Source organism: Sycon ciliatum, chromosome 1 (genome assembly GCF_964019385.1).
Source record: "Sycon ciliatum chromosome 1, ocSycCili1.1, whole genome shotgun sequence".
NCBI lineage: Eukaryota > Metazoa > Porifera > Calcarea > Leucosolenida > Sycettidae > Sycon > Sycon ciliatum.
The window spans coordinates 22,644,481-22,668,469 of NC_088643.1; the positions used below are offsets into that span (position 1 = coordinate 22,644,481).

The following is a 23,989-nucleotide window of genomic DNA, read 5'->3' on the forward strand; positions in this document are numbered from 1 at the left end:
ACGCCCGCCGCCGCGGCGCGCGCCCTTCTGGCCAGATGCGCCTTTCGAGCTTTCGTCGACTTGCTTTTCACTTCAATGTTTTTGATACTTTTCAATCGAAATGCTTCGAACATTTCAAGCTTGACAGGTTCGAAGGAATCCTTCACGTCTCCAGCTAGCTGTCTTGATCTTGCAGGCTGCAACGGCCGGCAAGCTGGCCGTGGAGTGGTAGTAGAAGTGCTGCGCAGCATTGCGTGACTGGAGAGAATGAGCTCACGTGGCCCGCTTTCGCAGAGCTTTCCTCAAACCATACGACACTCTGTTCGTTTTGCGTCGAGGAGTAGCGAAAACAGCGCCGAGAGAATGGACGATGACGAGGAGGCACTTGTACCACAGGAGCAGGCCAAGCAATCACCGAGGACGGTGAGCCAAGAGCGCGGCCCTCCTGTTGCCGGCCGCGAGAATGTGTCAAGAAGATACAAATTGACGATAGCTGGATTTGGTGTTGCTGCTACAGCTCTGGTTCTGTTTGCTGCTTTCTCGCCATCTTTTGTTGATCATGATACTCACGACATTGCAATATTTGGCAAGACTACGAAGCTGCTAAAGATTTACTCCAGTACTACGGCCGAGTTTCCCAATGTGGAGCTGTCTGTTGGTAATAATCTAGATAATGACCTGGGCGTACATGGCCCTTACAAAACCTCATCGGCCGATGGCACTTCGAAAACCTATCTCTGGAAGGATGGGGCTGGATCGGGTGTGGCGAATATGACCATATTTGTGGATAGGAATACATCCTGTGTGACTGTACGTTGGCGTAGCTTCCAGTCGGACCTCTTCAGGCCGTCTTACAATGACTGCATCGCTCTGGGCAGTGACCATTGGTACGGTGGCGGTGAGCTGTTTGCGCAGTACTGGCCGCTGGAGACCGGGGTCAGCATGAACGCCACTCCTTTCTTGTCGCATGATGTCCTCAACACACCTGACAAGCCAGTGTGGGGCTCTGTGCTTGAGCCGCTGTTCATCTCCAGCAAGGGCCTGGTGGTGCGCGCCAACGACTCGGCACCACTCTTCGTCTCTATGTCTCCGTCACTGGATGATCGCGGCACTGGCGCTCAGCTATGCCTGATTGGCGAATTCAACGAAGATCTCTACCCCAACATTGCCACCACTAGCGACGTTAGCTTAGAGTACTCGATCTGTATGATGTCCGATCCCGTCACAGCCTACAGACACCTAGTATCGACTGGGTACCTGCAGAAGCCTAAGCAAACTCCAAACCTGGCCATGTTTCGCTACCCCATGTGGTCCACCTCGCAAAGCATTAAAGACTTCAGTCCGGCTGCCGTTGCAAATTATACTGCCCTCATCAAGAGACTCAATTTCACGTATTCCGTGATGGAAGTGGACAGCAAGCTCATGCAAAATTATGGTGATTTTGTGATCGATAATCGCACTCTGCCTGACCCTGCGAAGTTCTTCTCGGATCTGCGCAATGACGGGTTCATTGTGTCGCTGTGGCAGTCGCCGTTTATCAACGTCGGCTCGGTGAATTTTGACTTTGCAGTGCGTCAAGGCTACTTAGTGCGTGGGTCCAACGGCGAGGTGAATCTTGTCAGGTGGTGGAACGGCTATGCTGGTGTCGTGGATATCACCAACCCAAACGCGACGGCCTGGTTTATCGGGCAGCTGAAGAGCTTGCAGTCTCTGGGCGTCGACACGTTCCAGTTCCATTGCGGCGAAGTCGAGTACCTGCCTCTGCAGCACATCACCAAGCAGCCGCTGAGAAATCCCAATGAGTTCTCGCGGCGCTATGTGGAGACGGTGACGGCTCTCAACAGAGGCACGGCGGTGATACGCGCTGCGTACCGCGTGCAGCAGCTGGGCAGTTTTGTGGCACTGATGGACCGTAGCTTTACCTGGGGTCTGGACAGCGGTCTGCACTCGCTTATCACTGCTACGCTGACGTTCTCAGTTCTTGGCTACCCGTACGTGCTGCCTGATTATATCGGCGGTGGTGTCGGCGCTGGCCAATCAATCAGTCCCGGCAATCTACCCGATCCAGAGTTGTTCATCCGCTGGGCGCAGCTATCGGCATTCCTGCCGGCGATGCAGTTTGCAACTCCGCCGTGGTGGTATGGGGGCTCAGCGCTGGCACAGACAGTACTGGCACGCAGTCGTAATGCTGTGGCACTACACACCGCCTTGTCGGAGCACGTGATCGAGCAGCTTGCTCGGAATGCAACCGAGACTGGCGAGCCGATCGTGCGGCCCCTCTGGTGGATTGCACCCAGCGATGCTGTCGCGTTGAGATCCAGCACGCAGTTCATGGTCGGTGATGCTGTGCTTGTCGCCGCCGTGCTGCAGCCACTAAGTCAAGCACCGACACAGAAAGTATACGTACCGGCGGGCTGCTGGCAGCACTGCAACGGTACGGTGTTCACCAGCGCCCGCGGCTTGTGGCTGACGGAGCGCTTGTCGCTCGACAGCATCCCTTACTTATGCCGCTTGGGCAATGTCGCGGCATGTCCGGCGCACGCAAGCACGGACGGTACGTTTTGCAGTCAGCAGCCTTGTCGCTGATGCTGTGTTTATTTTTAGGTTATTGTCACACGACGTTTTCATACCCTTTTGGCACTGTTCACCCTGCCACCCTTGTGCAGCATGAAACTAAATTCTTCCCAGCTTGATTTTACGAAGCCTATCAGGTGTATCAATAATGTATAAACTTCATACTTTGTCATGAGACTTTTGTAAGGTTTAATGTAGTCTCCGCATGACATGTGTTTTGTAGATATCTGTACCTTCTTGTCCAGTTCATATTGTACATAGCCGTACGTGTACATTTTTAAAGTCCTGTACATGTTCCTGTCATCTTTCTTTACTTCTTCTCGCTCTTCAGCATCCATGAAATGAATTCTTTCATATTTATAGGCCACTCTCAGTGCGACTGCCAATGGCTGTTGAGTATTGTCTGTGTAGCATTTAGAGTAGTACGGATGTCCCTAAATCATTTTCTTCAGTAGCTTGATTCGCAAAACCTAGCCAGGCTGTAGTGCTGCCACTTTTCAAGAAAATGCACGGACACCATTTTATATTTTCTCAACTTAAACGCTTTTGCCCTGTTGCCTGTTTTCGTGCGTGAACAAGAAGAGTAAAGCCGTGGTGCGTGTGTGAACAAGAAGAGTAAAGCCGTGGTGCGTGTGTGAACAAGAAGAGTAAAGCCGTGGTGCGTGTGTGAACAAGAAGAGTAAAGCCGTGGTGCGTGTGTGAACAAGAAGAGTAAAGCCGTGGTGCGTGTGTGAACAAGAAGAGTAAAGCCGTGGTGCGTGTGTGAACAAGAAGAGTAAAGCCGTGGTGCGTGTGTGAACAAGAAGAGTAAAGCCGTGGTGCGTGTGTTAACAAGAAGAGTAAAGCCGTGGTGCGTGTGTGAACAAGAAGAGTAAAGCCGTGGTGCGTGTGTGAACAAGAAGAGTAAAGCCGTGGTGCGTGTGTGAACAAGAAGAGTAAAGCCGTGGTGCGTGTGTCTGTGAATGTGCATGTGCTTGGCTCAGATGAAACCTGTCTAAGGCGACCGCTCAAGGGACCTTCAAAATGTGGTCCCCGTGTACAGGTGGTCTCCTTATCCAGGGTCATTAGGCTGGACGTAACACCCCAATTGGTCCTGGTTGTAGTGGTCATCTAGGACAGGTGGTCTCCTTAGCCAGGGTCATTAGGCTGGACGTAACACCCCAATTGGTCCTGGTTGTAGTGGTCATCTAGGACAGGTGGTCTCCTTATCCAGGGTCATTAGGCTGGACGTAATACCCCAATTGGCCCTGGTTGTAGTGGTCATCTAGGACAGGTGGTCGCCTTGACAGGTTTTATTGTAGTATGCTGGGCGAGGCTTCAGCCGTTTCTTCCTCAAGTTCCTGTGGGTGTCCCACGGTTTTGTGATCTCACTCTCAGTCCGGTGTTCTGAGTTCTGAGGAGCGGCCCTACATCACGGTTCTCGCCCTTATGATACTAGGGAGTTGTTTGAGTCTTCTTCTTGTTGTACTGTCAGTCCGGTGTTCTTTGTTCTCTCCTGGATGTCTTCTTCAATCGTCTTGATCGTAGTAAGGTCACTGTTTCCGAACACAGTCGGTGGTCCCCCGCCTTGTTACATGCTGTCAACCAACAACTATCTACTGTACGTATACTCATGCATCCTGTAGCCCCCCCCCCCCCCTCCATATTATTATAATAATTATTACGTCATTACATGATGTACATGTACATGTACCGTAAAGTACCGCCAGAGCGCCCCGTCTCGCGAGAGCGCCACCTTGATTTTACAGCCAGAGAAAGGAAAATCGTATGGCAGAGTGCAACGAAGTTTGTACGATGTAAGATACTAAGAAGCTTAGTGTACTAAGGTCACACTTGGCAGGTTTTTATGTGGAGCTTGTGTCCGCTCGAAGGTACGGATTGACTGCAAAACGTGCTATATCATAATATGTGTACAAGGTTCATATCGTATGACCTACAGACAGCAGACCACCTCCACAATACGACCACGAAAGGATGAGATGGTGGGGCGCTCTGGCGGTACTTTTGTATTTGTATTTGTATTTATATCATTATCTCATGGCACATCATGATGACGGCCAATAAAACTGAGACAAGGGTGAAAGCCAACCACAGCAGTAAAACAGATAAAAGAATACAAATAAGAGGCAAAGAAGGCAAAGGAGGAGACAAACCAGCAGGATATACATGAAACCTATAATTGAGCAGAGATTTTAGCAACAAAATTATCCATCGACGTGCTGGTCTTGGCCTGCGTTGGTAATGTTGCCCAAAACACATAGCCAGCAAAGATCGGGGATCTAGTGAATAGGGTGGAGGCAGCGCGTGGGAGACTGAGTGAGTTCCGGGTGTTCCGTGTTTCGGAGAACCAATTATAAGCCTGCATATGCAAGGGTATTTTATTTAGTAATATTTTATGTATGAGAACACAGAGGTGGTACTTATGTCGAGTGGAAAGGGGACTGATCTTGGCAATTTCGTAAAGACTAGCGGAGGGAAAGCGACGATCTTTGCTAAATAAGATTTTAAGGAGCATGCGGTTATGGGTTTCTAGCTTGTTCAATACAGTAGTAGTTATGCCACACCAAGCAGTATCACAGTAGTCAAGTAAGGGCAATATATAGCAACGATAAAACAAGCGTTTGCAAGAAAGAGGAAGATGTCTACAGTGGGCTTGAAGAGCCCCAAGGATGGAGCTTGTGCGCTTGCAGACATACTGCACATGGGGTGACCACGACAATTTAGAGTCAATAATAACGCCAAGATGCTTATGCTCTTCAACAATGCGAATAGCAACACTTGAAGAAGGAAAACAAAGTGGCAGGGAAGGGGGAGAGGGGGAAATGTACATAGCTGCCGTTTTATCAACGTTTGGCTGCAACTTCCAATCATGCATCCAGGTTATAACTTTCCCAATGCTATCTTGCATGGCTTTGTGCAGGCGTATAGGGCAAGCATTGGAGCAAAGCAGAGCTGTGTCGTCAGCGAAAAGGCTGACACCAGGGGCAGTATCGGGGAGGTCATTAATATACAGGAGAAATAGCAGTGGCCCAAGTATTGAACCCTGGGGGACTCCAGAAGTAACGGGTAAAGGCTCCGATAACACAGTTGAGAGGCGTACAAGCTGATGTCGGTTAGAGAGATACGATGAGAGCCAGCCGATAGCCTTGCCATCAATGCGATATACTGTTCGCAGCTTAGCTAAGAGACCCCTGTGCCAAACAGTGTCGAAGGCCTTTGCGAGATCGAAGAAAACTAAACCAACATGGTTATGGGCGTTCCGGGCGGTGTGGATGTCTTGCACGAGGCGGGTAACCTGGTACCTGGTGGAGTCACCCCGACAAAAGCCCGACTGTGCTGGCGAAAGTGAAATGCGAACATGATCATAAATGATGTCATATACAACACGTTCGCACACTTTTGATAAAGTAGAGAGCAATGAGATAGGGCGATAGTTGCTGGGGGTGGTGCGTGGTCCTCTATTTTTGTAGGTGGCCACGACTACCGCAGTTTTCCACATGGCTGGGAATTTCCCTTCACGAAATGACATATTCAAGATAATTGACACAGGATAGGCAACAGACGGAGCAAGAGCTCTCCAAACTTCGTTGGTAATTCCGTCTTGACCAGGGGACTTGCCAGTTTTCAGATTACGGAGATATTTCCTCACTTGGGCTGTACCAGTCGACAATGATAGGAGGGACGCAGGTATTGAGGGTGAAGGGGTGAGTGGTGGTATAGGCCACGTAGGGTCGTCAGGAAGTCCAAACGACGTAAACTGCGTGTTCAATATGTCTGCTATGTCTGCGGGATCTGTTGCTACCGTGCCGTCTGAAGCTGTCATTGATCGGATCGGCTCCCGACTACAGTTCTTACGGAGATGGCGGAGAAATTGATGGAGACTAGGGCGATCATGGGAAGACAGGGTGGCATGAACCGACTGTACATACTGACGATGGAGGGTACGTGACAAACATTTCACTTCGTTACGCTTGCGCTTAAAGGCAATGAAGTTTTCACTGGTTGGATACTTCCTATAAATGCTATACAAATCTCGCTTCAGTTTCACAGCACACTTGAGGTCCGGAGTGATCCAGGGTCGGGATGCATCCCGCATAGTAGGACGAGGCCTAATGTAGTCTCCTGTCCGCGGAATAACTTTGTAAGGCAACAGATGACGATGGAATGCTGACTGTAGTAAAGCATCAAACAGGACAATGGCATCATCAACATCAGAATGCCGATGAAGTAATGACCAGTCCAACCTAGACAAGTCTTCATTCACAACCTGCCAGACATGGGTAGGCACTTGTTTATACCTGTACTGAGCCTGGGGATGGAGGGACGATTTAGCAGTCGCTTGTGGTGTCGAGCACGATGCATAGTTGAGCGTACAAACAACCTGCAGATGATCAGATGTGCCAAGAGGAGCTGCGTGGTCGACTGAGAGGACATGTTGGGGTTTGTTGGTTACCAACAAGTCAAGACATGAGTTGGCACCCGCTGATGAAGTGTATGTTGGGAAACTCACTAGTTGTTGGAGCCCAAGCATTGAAAAAACTGTCTGTAGGTTGGTACCGGCTGTAGAGGTGGAGTCAGAAGAGCACCAATCATTATGTTTGGCATTAAAATCCCCCGTCAGGAAGAAGTCACACTCGTCATAGCAAGAGGACTGTATAGCATCGACCAGCATATCCGAGAAGAAGGACAATTGTACCGCCGTTTGGGAAGGGGGTCGATACATGCAACATACAAGAATAGGGTTAGGGGTGCATTGAGACTTAACTTCCACCCAGGTAGATTCACAGCCCTGACGCTGCAGGTCGGGCCTGTGGAGAATATGTTGAAAAGCATCAGTCCGGACAAGCACCGCGACACCACCATATCCTCTAGTGAAAGAGTGTGCATTTCTGTTCTCGTGTGCTGGTCTGTCTCTTCTGAAACAGGAATAGCCCGGTACATGCACGGAAACAGATGGGCACAGCCAGGTCTCCGTGAGGCAAACAATACTTGGCTTAGTGCTCTCCAGAACAATCGAAAGTTCAGCTAATTTATTGACGAGAGACCGACAATTCATGGTTATCAGCGTTAGGTCGGATTCTGATCTGGGGTAGAATGGGGTAGCATGCAAGTTGAGGGAAGACATAGACAACATGATTATGACGAGGAACTATCACCACCACGTTCAGTCACATTGGTACCGTCGGCAAAGCGCCACTTACGGACGGTGTGGCTAATTGTTGCCGGCCAAAATCCTGCACTGAGTATTTTGCCTTCATCCGTCGCTAGGACAGTCAGTCGTGCATATGCTGTGCCAAAGGTCCGGGATTCGCTAATACTGCAATTGAGCACCTCAACCTCACGGTCCTTGCACCAGTCAGTAATTGCGTTAGCGCTACACTCCATGTGGACATTGCCCACGTAGAACACAGATTTCGCGACTTTTTCTACGCCTGTAAGGATGTTGGGGTTAGCTGGGGCCACAGGCTTCACGTACCGGGACGTGACCCGACGCCGTACAACTTCGGCCCAGCCATCCGAACTGCTTCCCGTATTTTCACTTGTACTAGTTGTAGTACTTTACGGTATTGGCCTTCTACACCGCATCAAGTGGCCCACCCTCTTCTCCCGCTTCAAAGTTATACACAGCCATAGCCTTTGCTCATTCCATGATGATCCATCCACCGCGCTTGCCCCGCCTCACATTCTGCCAGATGCTCGCAACCCCCAAATCGTGTCAGGATAGCTATACAATGAGTATGTTGGTTCAGGTTGGTTGGTATATTTTATTTTACTTCGCCAGAATGAACAGGGCTGAGGGCTGAGGCAATAGACACCAGATATCCTTAGCTAAAAAAACGCTAACGTAAACGCAAACCTTTCCGTACTTCGGATCGTTCAAGCTGACTTTTCCCTTAGGGCGCGCTCACACTGCGACCAAAACCAGCGTCCATGCGGCCATGCGGCCAAGTTGCATGGCAACGGCATGAACTTGACCAAAACGTCGCGGCCACGTTTCAAATCGTGACCGCGACCTCCGGAGGGGGGTGCCACGACTTGGCGGCAACATGATCGTAGACGTGAAGCGTATTTGTGTACAACCTGGCCTGAAGTATGTTCAATTTCTCAAATTCCGGTGTGTTGATTCATGAAAATCGGCGGTTGTCGATGTCACCTCGACATTTGCACATTTTTAAAATGTTGTAGTTGTGGTCCTGCACGCACGCACCGCCATAATGCATTCTTTGCCCTTTTTGGACGATATCGATTTTGTTTTTGTAGTTGCTTCGTTGTGATCGGGTCAGTGACCAATTTCTACAGTGTACTCGTTCAATACGATGGCAGCTTGGTCTGGCTTTTCGGTTTCGGAAATCATCTTTCTCTACTTTTCTGCGATGATGGAATGCCATACCTCAAGACATTTCAGTTACATATCATCGGAAACTACAGTTCTCATCTCGGCAACAGACGAAAGAAACCACTACCAATAAAAACAAAACAAAAACTACCGGAATTTCCACTGCACTGGCACTTGCTCTGACCACGAGGTCAGGAAAGCGAAAGCGCTTGGATGTCAGCGGCAGCTAGTCCCTCAAGAGTCCAAACCAGGGAGTCGTCAAATACGGTATTTGACGACTCCCTGGTCCAAACCTACCTGATTGTATGAATTATTTTCGTCGACTTCAAGAATACGAGCCACGAGGCACTTCCTCCAACATGCAACATGCGAAAAATTACATCCAAAACGGGCCACAACTTTACTAGGATTTGTTTTTTACCAGGCGTGGGCCATCCCCTGACTTCATAGGTGCCAACTGCATCTTATGCATATGGCGCATTTGCGCACCTGTCATGCCCGTGCGGCAGCAGCTAGCAGTACAGAGTACTCACTCAGAAGATGATCCCTTTCTTTCTATCTTCACCAAGTTTCAACTGAATATGACTATCATAACGCCCCAAGGAATGGATTACATTTGGGTTGATATGATGCTATGAATATGAACGTTTTAGATTCTAAGCATTGTGTAACAAAAAAAAAAAAAAAAAAAAAAAAAAAAACTTTACTAGGAAACGCATGAACTCTTTTGGATACGAACTGCAATTCGTAAAGTTTGTGTGACAACTTCACGTCTACGCGTGTACGAGGCCTAGTGTGAGCACGACTCCCACGTTTCTGCGTTTTGCTGACGCATGGACGCGTGCTCATGGTCGCAGTGTGAGCGCGCCCTACACAAAGTACGTTATAGTTGAGACGAAGTAGTCGTGACAACCATGGCGATATGAATTTTCGTGGAAACAGATGCGGGAAATTCAAAATTTTGAACCAGGGATTAGTTTGCTGTCGTTCCGAAAGAATACCTTGGCGAGGTCTTTTACTCTGGAATAGCAAAAGCACGGCGAACATGAGTTTTCGCTGTTCCCAGGTCCTTGGAAACCCTTTCCTAAACGCAGCACCGAAGACTGTAAGGGTTCTCCAGCTCCAGCACGTCTGGGAGAGGCCGATGAATTTCTTCCTCAGGAGTGCCGCGGAGCTGGTCCTTTGTTTCCCAGATGGGATAGAGGGAGAACGGCACGAAGCAGAGGACGCAGAAATTGTCAACTGAAAGGCAAAACTCGCCAAAAAGCTAAATGTCACAAGAGGAAGCAATCTCGACTCTCGATCTCATCTCGATCTGCACGTCGACGTGCTTTTTATCTCCCGCCAGTTACAAAACAATGCGAGTTTTTGCATTTTTTGCAGAATTTCCATAACGAACGTCGGCCCGTTATTTTGAGCTCTGTAACGTTTTTCCGTTATCCGATAACGTCTTTTGTCACGGCTGGGAGTGAGTACCGTAAAAGTTAGCGTTATCGTACTTTTGCTAAGGATGTCTACCCTTAGCAAACAACGGTAACGCTATTTTTTACGGTACTCGTACCTTGATCACCCAAATAGCGTTGAAGCTGCAGCGTATAAACGTTATGGGGGCTGATTTATCGTTGTGACCAACGGTCGTACGTGTTTTGGCCAAATATTGCATAGTCCGTACGCATTTCACCTTGTATAGCGTATATGGTGACAAAAATGGTTGTACCGCGCGAAATCAAAGCTATTCTCGTGGCAACAGCGTACTAAAAATAGCGTTCATCTTGCTAATGGTCGAAACCGAATCACGGTATTTTCCCCCTTACGATAATACCGTTACAACATAACGTTTTTTGCTAAGGGTGTCTATTGCTGCCTTCTTGCCTGGACAAGTGGATTGTCCAAGCTCTCACAAAAAGACGAAGAATTATGTAGCTTTCGGCACACTCGCACTTGGCAGTTGCCAACTGCAAGAACGGACCGCTGGCTGGGGTCCCATCTGTATAACATGTCTCCATCATTGCAATGGTCTTCCATCAGCGTTACGCGATATTCAATCACCGGTTCTGTTTAGGCAAAAGATCGCATCCCTGCTGCTAACCTCAATCTGCACATGTAAATCTCAACTACTATTATCTCAGCCTACACACAGCAGGCCCACAGGCCATCATAAGATTTGAAACAACAACAACAACAACTCTCTTATTGGCGATGGTGCCATCATGAAAATAAAGAATTTAAAAAACCCCAACAACAAGTAAAAGTAGAAAGGAAAAGGACATATGGAAACGAGTTAAGAGTAACTGTCCACCACTGTAACTAGATACTATAATTATACAGTCAGAAAGTGCAACAACTAGGCACAAAACTGACAGAGTACTGAGACATTCGACGTCCTGACACCTAGCTTCAACACATCTCCGTAGCGCTAACCGGCAGCCTTCCAACTTGGAAGGTTCAAGGTTATGGAAAGACCAAAGAGGGGAAGGCAAGCCTACTGGTCTCGTCTCGTCATCGTCCAGTGACAATCGACATTCTTTGTAAGTTCCGTTGGGACTGTAGCTTGTGCTCGTTTTCGTTGCGCTTGCCTTCCCCTCTTTGGTCTTTCCATAACCTTGAACCTTCCAAGTTGGAAGGCTGTCGGTTAGCGCTACGGAGATGTGTTGAAGCTAGGTGTCAGGACGTCGAATGTCTCAGTACTCTGTCAGTTTTGTGCCTAGTTGTTGCACTTTCTGACTGTATACAGTGGTGGAGAGTTACTCTTAACTCGTTTCCATATGTCCTTTTCCTTTCTACTTTTATTATTGGCTCAATACCCGAGTTTCAAACAACAAGTAAGTTTGTAATTGTATGTCTTGTGATGGTTTGGCCTGGAGAGCACTATGACTATGACTGTGGTGCTCTTCCGAGACACAATCTTCATCTGCCTGCTCGAGCTCAACTGATGAAGGGTGAATTCCTCGAAACACTGTGGTGCTTTCTTGCAGGTTTGCAGAGTCGAAGGTTGGATGGACTTCTCGTGTGCTCTGGACGGCGCAGTCGTGAGCCAGTCAAGTGTCAAGACAGTCAAGTTAGCGGAAAAGCGCGAGCTCCAGTGTGGGAACTGGGGAGCGAACACCTTCATCGCCAAAGTCGCTACTACATGTACCAGTAGTATACTGTACCACTATCTCGTAAGTGATAACATTGTGAGTATAAAAGCCTCGGATTTCAAACATGTACACTACAAAATGTCATGTAGAGTCTACTTGCTGCAGGACCAGTACAATGTCAATGAGGAGTGCACACCAGATAAATTGTGGGATCAGATTCAAGCGGGAATTACGGAGGTTGCGGAGGAAGTAGTTGGGCGCAGAGGAAGGAAAAAGCCTCCCAAGCCCTGGATCAGTGAGGAGGTGATAGCTCTGGCAGAAAGAAAGCGTATAGCCAGATGCACCCGGTAAGGACCAAGAATACAAGGATCTGAAACTAGCAGTAGCAGTGCGCCGAAGGATTCGCTGTGACAGGAGAAAGTGGTTAGAGGATAAAATGTAAACACATTAGACATGGTTAGCATTTTACCGTTCACGCTATTTTCGGCGGTAGGCCTGCACCGTTTTTGTGTGTGTAGACATGGCATTTTACAGTTCACGCGCTAGATCCAACGGTACTCGTACCCCAAACCCAAAATACCGTCGGTTTGGTACCGTTTCGACGATAGAAAGCTCTTTTTAGCGGGAGAACGAAACGGTAAGATTCCAACTAGGGTTACCTCACACGTCTATCGACGATAGACGTGTGAGGTATCGTTGCGTCAGGAGTCAGAACTCAGAAGCCGAACTGCTAACCGTGTCTCGAAAACACATCAAAAACAGTAGACTCGCCCTCTACACGCCGACCGTCGAAATAGCGCGAACGGTGATGACGGATCCCTGACGGAGAAGGAAGATGTATTGCTGCGGTGGTGTGAATATGGGCAGCAGCTATTTGGGCAGCCGTCAGGAGATCAAGGGTGTTCGGCCTTGGCGGAGAATGGTGCGGAAGAGCTTCCATCGTCACTACCCTGAGCCTGTGCCTCTCTTGGCTGAGGTTGAGCAAGCCATATTGTCCCTGAAGAAGAGGAAAGCCCTGGACTTGATGGGATCGTGGCGTAACTGATTCGGCATGCATCCTCAGTTTGTGTTCTATTCCTACATAAACTTTGTTTGGAGATTTGGAAGACAGGGAGATGGCCAAAAGCGTGGAAACGTCAAGAAATCGTCATGCTACCCAAAGCTGGATCAGCTAGGGAGTGTTCCAACTATCGGACCATTGCTTTGATGTCACATGCAAGCAAGATCCTTCTGACAATTATCTTGAATCGTATGAAAAAGAAGATAGAGGCTGAGTTACCAGATGAGCAGGCTGGTTTTCGAGCTGGTCGCAGTACTGTAGATATGCTCTGTGTTCTGCAAATCATTATCGAAAAACCTCTTGAATGGCAGAATCATATATCCATTGTATTTATCGATTATCGTAAAGCCTTTGACACAGTTAACCACTACATCTTTTCGGTTGCATTTTGGATTTTGGTTTCCCTCGCCATATAGTTTGTTTGCTCCAGAATCTTTACACGGGGATGAGGGATGAGCGGAGTTATCAGACGGAATGGCTTGCATTCGCCAGAGCTCGCCATCAAGAAGGGTGTTCGGCAGGGCTGTATTTTGTCCCCACATCTATTTAGCCTGTATACTGAGAGTGTTATGCGTGTGTTATGCGTGTTGCTGATGTGGACAGTATCGGTGTGAGAATCGGAGGACGCCAGCTGTCGAACCTACGATATGCAGATGACACGGGATTGTGTGCACATCCGTCAGAAGTGTCTACCCTCACCAATGCTGTTAATTACGCTGGAAGAGAGAAGGGCCTGTCACTGAATCTGTCCAAAACCAAGATCATACATATCGGAACCTGTACTGCTGGTGCAAACGATACTGCTCCAACGCCACTTGTGGTCGATGGAGAACGAATTGCAGAGGTGAGCAGTTTCGTCGCTTTTCTTTTTCATGGCGCCGATAGACAGTGGTGTGTGGTGCAGATCGATTTGAGCGTGCATGAGGATTAAAAACCCGTATATCAAGTAAAGTACGCTCAAAACGACTGCCCCACAAACTACTGACCGCTACATAAAGCCGCGCATGCTCCTCCACAATAGCAGACCTGTATCTCAATTCTCATTCTCTCTCCAGTGAGTGGCTGCAGCAGTGGCTCGATGGAGACATTGTGACAGGTCTCTTGAAGGAGAGAGGCTGTCACATCCCGGATCTCATTATGGCGGATAATGGTAAACCACCAAGGGGACATGACAAGGCATGGTCAATACCATTGTCCCGTCCACAAGAGCAATGAGTTAGTAACCTCGGCGGCATCCAACCCGTCCATGAACTCAGCTTTGCTCAGTGAAAAGTCATACTTTTTCAATGGACGGCAAGTCAGCCAACTCGAGGCGCCGGGTTCACGGGCGAGGACAATGGTGTGTCGCAAGGCGTCCGACGCATCATTGCTGATACGCCGTGCCGACTCCGCCTGGCTATGACGTACAAAGTTTGTACTTCCTTCTTCCTCTACACTACACTGTACATGACTTGTACATCTTCTTGCAGCCCGCCATATTATCCATATCCATATCCGGCATTATCATATCGGCCAAAACTGGAGTGAGTGTCGAAGGTGAAGTGTATGTGACATGTGGCAGTCGACACGCTCGCATTCGTCTTTCGACTTTCGAACCTGTCAGTGTCAGATCTGATGCATATCATCAGATCGTGGCCGTGTCGTACATGTAGTATTGTCTGTAGTCTAGACTACAAGTACATGATTGTACACTAGTACTAGTAGTACAAGACTCTTATCTCACTCAGTACATCTACTCCTCCATCATCAACTAAGAAGTAAGATCAAGGTCATCAACTGAGGAAGATCAAGCCTCAAGGTCATCAAGACATCATGGATTCATGGTCATGTCGGCGGCGCGGATAGCTAGATCGGATCCGCGGACTGCACTTCGCGATCGCTAGCGCGCGCGCGCTGGAGTCTGAACTGTCTCAGTCACCATGGTCACTGTCTGACTCTGGCCTGGGGCTAGGTGTCACAGACTAGGTTAGCAGAGGTCAGAGTCAGAGTCTGATGTGTGTCAGCTGATCTCATGCTGTAAATAGCATAATGCTGCATGAGGCTGAGGGGCGATGTACGCCCCCATCCAGTGCCGCGTATATATATCAGGTACAGACTCTGATATCATTATGACTGAGTCAGTGAGTGTTGTGTAGATGCAGCTACAATGTAGCTCCACTCCGGCAGTACTAGTACTAGTAGACCCAGGTGCTCGAAGTCCGTACACGTTTACAGTGTGTGTTTGCCGAGCTGAAACTCACACTAGCAATGATCACTTGCCAGAATCCTGCTCGTGGATGGAAGGTATCTTGTCCAAGTTTGTTTTGAGGCCAGGCTCGATTGAACCAGGCCATCTTTCGATCCGATCTGTTTCTCTGGAGTTCGCTCATTTTCCATATCAAAATTTGGTGTCGCAGAGGGTACTCTAAGTCCGTACTGATCAGAGGTGACTCGAAATACACACATATTTCTGCTAATTGCTAACTTGCAATCCCTCGGTTACGACGAAAGCACCGAAGGGATATGTTTGGCATGTGCCTCCACCGGTATTTCTTGCAAAAGCGTAGTTTGTTGCCGAAATGCAAGCTGTTTTTAGTCGGCTCAGAGAAGAAGCAGCTGCGCTGTGAAAACCGCGGGAAAACAGTGGTGGAGATGCCAGGAGTGTCAACCTTTCTGCAAGGATAGGTGGTTCTCTGTAAATTCTTCTCCTCTGGCCATTGTCAGCTCTAAGCTGGCTCTTGATGATTGAGTGAAGGTCTGTTTGACGCTGTGTCCGTTCGAAATCGGTCTTGGCAAAGTTGATTTTTGCATGAAATGTAACCCAATTTGTATTTCGTATGGACACTCGAAAACCCACTCCCGTGGTATGGGACTTCTGCTGATCGTAGATCCCTGAAAATTGGTACGCGAGGAGAACATACCACACTGTCCCCTCCATAAAATATTTGAGTCGAATACAATAACAGAACATGAAATTATGGGCGTACGAACTTAGGATACCATGTACGGACTTCGAGCACCTGGGTCTACTAGTACTAGTAAGTAGTAGTAGACCTACTGAGTACTGTCCTGGTCCAGGATAAGTCCAGGCCATGCAGCGCCAGTCCACCAGGCCAGTCGGCACTATGCACTGCATGCACCAGGCACCAGGCCAGGGTCCACACGCTTGCTAGCATGCTATGTATGCATAGTATTTGAAGGTCTGGTTTGCGAGACACTGGACTTGAACGCGCACAAAACGCCCACGGTGATCAGACAGTGTGACTCGACTGTGAGCGGGGTTTGTCGGCGGAACCAGCACGTAGATCTACGTGGAGATCGAAACATCTGAGTGCAGACTACAGACGTACAGTCAGTACAGACTAGACTAGGCAATGTGCAGTAGCGGAAAATGACGGCGCTTCAGACTGCCATCGGCAAAATACAAGTAATTCTAGCATTCATCGCTAGCGCGCTATCCGTCCTGCTGCAGCTGGACTAGGGCGCGTGCAGATAGCCGTGAAAAGCCTCCGAAAACGGCCAAAGCGCGCGCCCAGCACGTTCGAGGAACAACTCCGAGGAGATTGCAGAGGCGTGCAGCGGACGAGTCGCGGATGACTTGGCCATGCCGGGGAAGAAAGGCTGCGTTGTTAGTTGCAGGCATGTCCTCTGGGAGAACTCTGCAAGGCAGGTCAGTAGGAGAGAGCTGCTGTCGTTGCGGGTGGCAGAAAGAAGGCACTCGCGAGTAGCGATATTTGTTCTGCCTGGACTTCGCCGCAATGGAGAGCCACACGCTCCTGGCTGTGCTTTTCATAGTTCTGCAGGCTGTGACATTGGCTAGTTGTTTGCGGTGCCAGTGTAATGAAGCCTTTGATTCCTGTGTTCACAACGTGGAGGAGTGTGACCAGCCATCAGTGGGATTTGTGTCTGTATGCTACTCTCTTGCCACGAAAACGCTTGTGAATGTGTCCGGCCAGTCTGGATCATCATCTATGCTGGAGTGGAGATGGTTGGTGCGGTACGGATGCGCGTCCAAGGGTGCGTCGGGCTCCGGCAGAAGCCATTTGAGTTCGAATGTTCAGTGCACGTTCCATAAACCTGGCAGTGACGGCGACGGGGGCGTCGTTGGAAGCTGCTGCGAAACAGACTTCTGTAACAACCAGCTGAAATTTATGGCTCAGTTGCCCAGTCTTCCAAGACCTGTCGTCACCGCAGCACGTAAGCATGATTTGGATACTCCGACATGATGTAAATTCTGTTCGTTGTATGTGTGGTAGATCTACATGTGTTGTGGGCCGTGTGGTACTGGTGATCTTCTTTACGACTGCATGTGCTGGTATCCCGGATGTAAAACCAGAAAACAGTGTTTGGGTCTGGAGAAACTGACTAATGACACTAATGGCAGTACTTCAATCTTGTGCCGCTGTGCATGTGGCACGTGGTCAGACCCCAAGTGTGATATACTGTACTGGTTTTGTCTGTGTAATTACATTAAAAATGATTATGTGCCCTGAAAGGTTAGTAGATGTTCAGCCACTGCTGGTTAGCACTTAGCCGGTTTTCCTCTTGCCCGTGTGCCGGTACGGGGGGGGGGGGGGGGGGGGTGGTTGTGAAGATAATAATGATGATGGGATTGTGTCTGTCTGACTCCCAAGTGTCCGTGATTGTAATTGCGTCTCCTCTTCTAAGTCTTACTCACTCTGGTCTGGGAGGCCTAGATGATGTGTATGTCGGTACTCACTGGTACTCACTACTGTTACTGGCGAATGCCGCCTGGAAGTCAATTGCCATGTTGCAACAACTCCACACTTTACAGAGTTTGCTCTTCTTCATGCTCTTGTCCAAACCTATTCAGTGCCCCATGCATGCAGCCATTACGTGAAAGCCCACTGATTGTAGCTGATTGTAGCTTCCTGAATCAGGGCAATTCATTCCTGCCAGTGCCTGTTGCTTTCACTGTGGGAATGTAATAATAACATTGTTTCTCAAGTCAAAGGAGGCAAGTGGCCACAAGAAGCACAGTGACACACACACCCAGCATGCACACTAGCAAACAATCACTGCAATAATGAATTAGGCGAAACGCCGCCACGAAGAGGCCACAGGCACAAGAGCAAGGCAGCTTGATTGAGGTTTCCCCATTGGTGATGTTTTACAGTCCTCCTGGCAAATTGATGTGTTTAGTGACTTTAGTCTGAGGTCAGTTCATAGCCTTCCAGCAAGGCTTGAGACTTCAGGAGCAAAGTGGCTACTGAATGTATGAGGTGACTGTGTTCATAGAATCACAAATGCGTGACTCTTTCACATAGGCATTTCATGACTTGGGGGCTAGTGGTAGTGCAGTGCTGAAGTGGTCTCTGAGACATTCAGCAAGTCCATATGTGCTGCAGTGGCCTGCAATATGACCAGGGGCATGGTTCCATTGCTAATTGAGGCTCCCAAGCATGCATCAAACATGCCCTGGCAACAACACTCAAGCACTAATACACATGTTTTCTCTTGCCTGCATTCTCACTGTGTTGGCGTGCAGCTCAGACCCAGGATTACACTGAGCCATCGGAGCTGGAGCTATCCAGTAGTAATGACACCATTGTGGTCGCTGTGGCCGTACTAGGCTCTCTAGTTGTCGTGGGTGGAATATGTGCTATCTTGCTGGCGCGGCATCGGTCAAAGAGGCCCAGCAAGAAACCGACGCTGCTGCCGACCTACAAGAAGCCATGCCATCCGACAACAATGGCCACCAAGCCAGACGTGTTTGTCACCGAAGTTCAAATGGACTCCGGGGTCAGTCTTGGAGAGTCCAGTGGCCGTGGTGTGTTTCAGCTGGAGCAGCGCACGGTGTCCCGAGAGATAACCCTCATTTCTAGAATTGGCAACGGCAGGTTTGGTGAGGTGTACCGAGGCGAGTGGCGTGGCAATGACGTGGCTGTCAAGATCTTCAAGACCATGGACGAAGACTCTTTCTTCCGTGAGGTGGAGTTGTTCAACACAAACATGCTCCGCCACGAAAACATCGTCGGCTTTCAGGCCGCCGACAACTTGGACTGCAGCATGGAAACGCAGCTGTGGATGGTTCTGGACTACCACAGCAGCGGATCTCTGTTCGACTACCTGCGGCATCACACTGCCGGCTCACCTCACCCGCACTCCAGCCTCAACATCTGGGAGGCGCTGCGTCTTGCCTCGTCCGCTGCATCTGGTTTGGCGCATCTTCACTTACACATCGGCGGCTCGAATAGCTTTCAGATGTTTGGGCACAAGCCGAGCATTGCGCACCGTGACCTCAAGTCCAAGAACATCCTCGTAAAGTCCACCGGCGTGTGCTGCATTGCAGATCTTGGCATGGCTGTGCGCGAGGGTCCGGAGTGGGATGATCTGAAATGCATCACCCACGCCAACCTGCGGGTAAGGCCATAGCCTCTGTGACATTGTGCTAAGTTTTCTACAGTTGTGGGTTGGATGGTTGGGGGGGGGGGGGGGGGGGGGAGAACAATAATAATGTTATGTGCACCCTTGTATTGTTCTATATTGTTCTACAGTTATGATATTTCTGGTGCGGGGCAGGCCAATTTTGCTATCAGTTATACGGCGCCAAGTTATACTCTGACAGGTGTGCACATCATACTTGCCGAGCTAACGTCACAGTCTCTCTCTTCATTTCTCTCTCTCTCTCTCTTCCATAGACTGGCACACGGCGTTACATGGCACCCGAGGTACTGGACGGTACGATTGACATCGGTGCATTCCACTCGTTTCGGCAGGTTGACGTCTACTCGCTGGCCATTGTGCTCTGGGAAATTCTGTCCAGTTGCCATCTAGCTGGAGGTAGGCTGTGAACAATATGCTTTACTGAATTTGATATCAGAAAATTGCTGTTAAGGCCAGTGAGATCCAAGACCACTTGCCTGAGGCATCTACCCTGCATAGGGACCAGGAACACATAGTCAATACATAATTCCAGAGCTGAAATTTGTAGTGTCACAATACTGTTCGAAATTGGATCAAAAATTCAAAATCATTTTCAAGATATGTTCCGGAAATTAGTTCCACGAGCACATTTGCTTCCGCACTGGCTGACTATCCCGTAGCCTTTGCGGTAATGAGATGTGCAACAGTATACCTTACGACGATGCTGCCACTGTTGTACAGCAGTGGTCACTTGTGGTATATGATGTCTACAAGCAGAAAGCACTCGCCGACATTATTTTAATCCAATTCAGATGATCATACAGCGGAATTGCCTGACGTTTAATGCATAGTGCATGCACATAACCCTACCCTGATCTCAATGCCGATACACATCGTTGCGCTGAGCTATCATAATCTATTCCCAGTGCTGACACCATGTGATCACATATCATGTTGCGCCAGTAGTAGAAAGCCATCTACGTGTATGGTACCCAGCTTTAATAGTAATGACAGGCATTCCTTCGACTTTGCATTCTCCGCTCAGGCAAGGAACCTTGCTACCAGTTACCATACGAGAGCCTGGTCCCTGGCGATCCATCCGTGGACGACATGTTCAAGGTCGTGTGCAATGCTGGCCTGCGTCCTACTATCCCAGAACAGTGGAAAACATACGAGGTAAGGAGTACAGAGCTGATCATATTTCACGTTGCTGTAACTACTTCGATAGCCAATTACAACAGCCTTTGTGAGCATGCAGTGTTTTCCAATATTTGCTCGCTGACCGTGTCAATGTCGAATATTGTCATGCCAAGCAAGGCGGCCAAGATTCAGAAGTCTTTATCTAAAATGACCCTGTATAGAAATGTGCATGGGTATCAGGAGTCTGGATCGATTGAACTAGCAAACATTCAAATATTTTTAATTCAAGTGGCCAGGTTTTGCTTGGACGCTGTGCAGTGCACATGATGTACAAGGTTGTCACCGAGTCATTGCTCATTCAGTGATCTGCTGCAAAGTGTATTGGCTGTACTCTATTTCATCTAAACACGCGGTCTTTCAAAAAGACGAGTACAAGCGACAAATAGTAGGGGCTTTTCAGCTGTGTCCATGGAGTATTTTCGAGCCATAGCTGCTATCTGCTCTACATTCTGTACCTACAATGCTCCTGGGTGTGTTCTGCCTCTAAAACATAATCGTGATGTCTGTTTATCTGTGCCACTGGCGGCTTATAGGAGTTGAGAGAGATCAGTACTATATTGAAGAGTTGCTGGAGAGCAAAGCCGTCCAGTCGCCTCCCCGCGCAGAACGTGGCAAAGAAGCTGGGCACCCTGCTGCAGACGGCCGCCACAAAGTGTGTCAACGTGCCCACCGTAAATTCGAAGAAGATGGAGTACGCCATAAGTCCTATCCATAAACCAGATGCATAATGAGTCCGAACAACCCTATAATAAAATAATCTACGGGCATATAACCAATGTATGTACGTCTTAGTTTATACTGAAATTTCAAGTCATATCGCACAATTGAGTTGCTGATCAGCCTCAATGAGATTATAGTATAACTTTATCTGCCGAACTATTGAACACTTCAGTCTGTATCTAACCATAACCTTTAATATCTCAAGTAACTTAGTGGGCAGGTTCAACGCTCAACTCTGTGCTATAAAATGATTATTAATTTAAGGTATGTGTGTGTTTGTGTGTGTTGCGCTCATCACTTGATCTTGAGGAACTCTGAAGTGAGTTCTAAATTTATTGGACTGAGCCGGAGCAGCCCACAACGCTTACGCGTACTTCTCCACAGCGTACCAATCCCATAATAGTATGATGATACATAGTTTTAACATAGGTGAATCCTTGCCACACGCCCGGCTATAATACTTGGAATAGCTTCCTCCTTTACCAGTGTCACAATACCTTTGGTAGATGTATAATTATAGTACTGGGCTGAGTCACTTGTATACGTGTCAGCCGTAATCGATCAGCAGCAATAAGCCACTTACATCAAGTACTCCCATAACTTGCAGTTCAGTATGACTCTGTTCAAGCCACTGCCATAATAAAGTATCACCCTAGCCACTCCATCATTACTGGTTCTGCTCCCGAAGGTGTGTGTGTGTACATGGGGTGTGTGTGCGTGTGTGTGTGTGTGTGCGTGTGTGTGTGTGTGCGTGTGTGTGTGTGTGGTTGTGTGTTAGTTTCCTCAGCTTTCTATCCCTGTACTATGGTGCCATACTCATTTTTGATTGCCTGCAAGAATCAGTTTTCTATGATCTGGAGTAATTACATAATTATAGCGCATCTCTATCATGTCTGTTGTGTCAGTTGTTGGCCATGCCAGGGTGTTTTTGTTCCGTGATCATCCTGGTTGTTGGAGCATTTGCCAAGGTGTTGCATGGAGGAGGGAGGTATCGTAAACACTATGTCTAACTAACACTAGTAACAGGCTGTACTGCTGCTGTGAGGGCTTGGAAGACAGACACACCCCCCCCCCCCCCCCCCCCCCCCCACACACACACACACATTAATTTTCAGTTTGTACTTGTAGCCCTGTACATGTACCTCACAGGACAGTCACAGAAACTAACTATACATTCAATACAGTGTCCTCGGGATCTTTTGTCTTGCATTGGAGGTACTTCATAATAATTATTATTCTTTTCCAGCCCTTTAACCCTTTGAGAGCCGATTGAAAATTTCAAAATTCTGCATATTTTCATGTTCTTTGGGACGTAACTTCAGTTCTACTCACTCAAACTTCACAATCTTGGGCTTCCTGGAAAGGTCTCCGCGAGAGGAAGAGACTGAGGTCACGCATGATGACCAGGACGCCATATCTCCAGCGCCAGAGAGCAGCGACCTAGCGAAAACTGCTTGAAATGCGTGCACTTTCGTCCTGCTCCAGCATTTTCATTTTTCTTGATCGCAGAGTTTCGATTTTTTCGCTGTGTACCCTTGGAAATACTACCAGTGAAACCCACGCAAATTTGAGTAACTCAGCGCGAGGAAAAGTCTCAAAATTCTCAACTTTCGAGTTGCACTCCCACGCTTTTCAAGTGCCGCGATCGCGGCTGAACTTACGAGCGATTTATCTCAAGAACCGTTGATCGCAGCGCGTCGCGGATGGGTTCTACGGCACGCTGAGAGTTTTCTCTTCAAGGTAGATATTTGGATCGTTGAATTTGAGCTAGTTTTGACCGAGTTACGGCCAGTTGAAGTCTCACAGTCGAGTGTGTAGAATTCTACACATTCAAGTATGGGTCGGCTCTCAAAGGGTTAACCTCTGGTGTAGAGTGCAAATTTCAGCTCAGATAAACTGGGACACATGTAGTGACGTATGCAGCAAAGAGACCCCCATGTTGAGTGTTTGAGTTGAGCAACTAATACGGACTTGAGGGACCCTGATGTGTCAATGGCTGCAATGGAGTCTGCGCATTCTTACAAAACCAGGGAGTTGTGGAAATACAATGTACAGTGTATTTTACGAATCCTTGCAGCTAGCTGGTCGGAACATATCCGATATCGGGCTGCTTGGACCTGGGCGGCTGGAGCAGCCAGAGCAGTTTGCTTTTCGCTTTGATATGCCTATAGTTTCTTTTTCAAATATGGCTTGGTGTACACTGTACCAGTATGTGATGTACATGACAGTTCCGCTCGGTGAAATCTGACCCAAGGTGAACATCTGGCGCCCTCAGCTTGCACGGCCCTTGACCTTGCCCTGGATGCGGTAAGAATGCTGCTGGACCCGTACACATATACAAGTACAGTGATGTAATCGGAACTGGTCCAGGGTCCAGGGTCCAGGGCGCCAGGGTCCAGGGTCCAGGGCGTCAGTTTCGCACTTTGGGACAGATTTCAGTGAGTGTACCTGTACATTATAGCAATAAAAACTGCTTTATGGCAGTTTTCTAAAAAAAGTTATTGTGTTCTAGTCCATGGACCCCATCTAAAAAGTAAGAAATTAACGAAATGTGATAGCTGAAAATTAAAATTTCACACAAAACCTCACAATAATCACAACACTTGAAATGCTGCTTTCAACCAGGGAGTAGTACAATACTACTCCCTGCTTTCAACACTAAACTTGTACTGC

General features: G+C 48.4%; 2 protein-coding genes across 2 annotated transcripts; both read left to right on the plus strand.

The window, feature by feature from the left end:
• Nucleotides 1-84: 84 nt before the first annotated feature.
• Nucleotides 85-3,116, plus strand: LOC135818399 (myogenesis-regulating glycosidase-like). The gene has a single exon (XM_065331761.1). The coding sequence runs from the start codon at nt 247-249 to the stop codon at nt 2,563-2,565; it is 2,319 nt and encodes a 772-aa protein (XP_065187833.1). The 5' UTR covers nt 85-246; the 3' UTR covers nt 2,566-3,116.
• Nucleotides 3,117-16,374: 13,258 nt separating this feature from the next.
• LOC135818403 (TGF-beta receptor type-1-like) lies at nt 16,375-21,980 on the plus strand. Its single transcript, XM_065331776.1, has 5 exons — nt 16,375-17,206; nt 18,519-19,393; nt 19,672-19,813; nt 20,442-20,572; nt 21,130-21,980. Exons 1-5 carry the CDS (start codon nt 16,768-16,770, stop codon nt 21,322-21,324), a joined length of 1,782 nt encoding a protein of 593 aa, XP_065187848.1. The 5' UTR covers nt 16,375-16,767; the 3' UTR covers nt 21,325-21,980.
• Nucleotides 21,981-23,989: the final 2,009 nt, after the last annotated feature.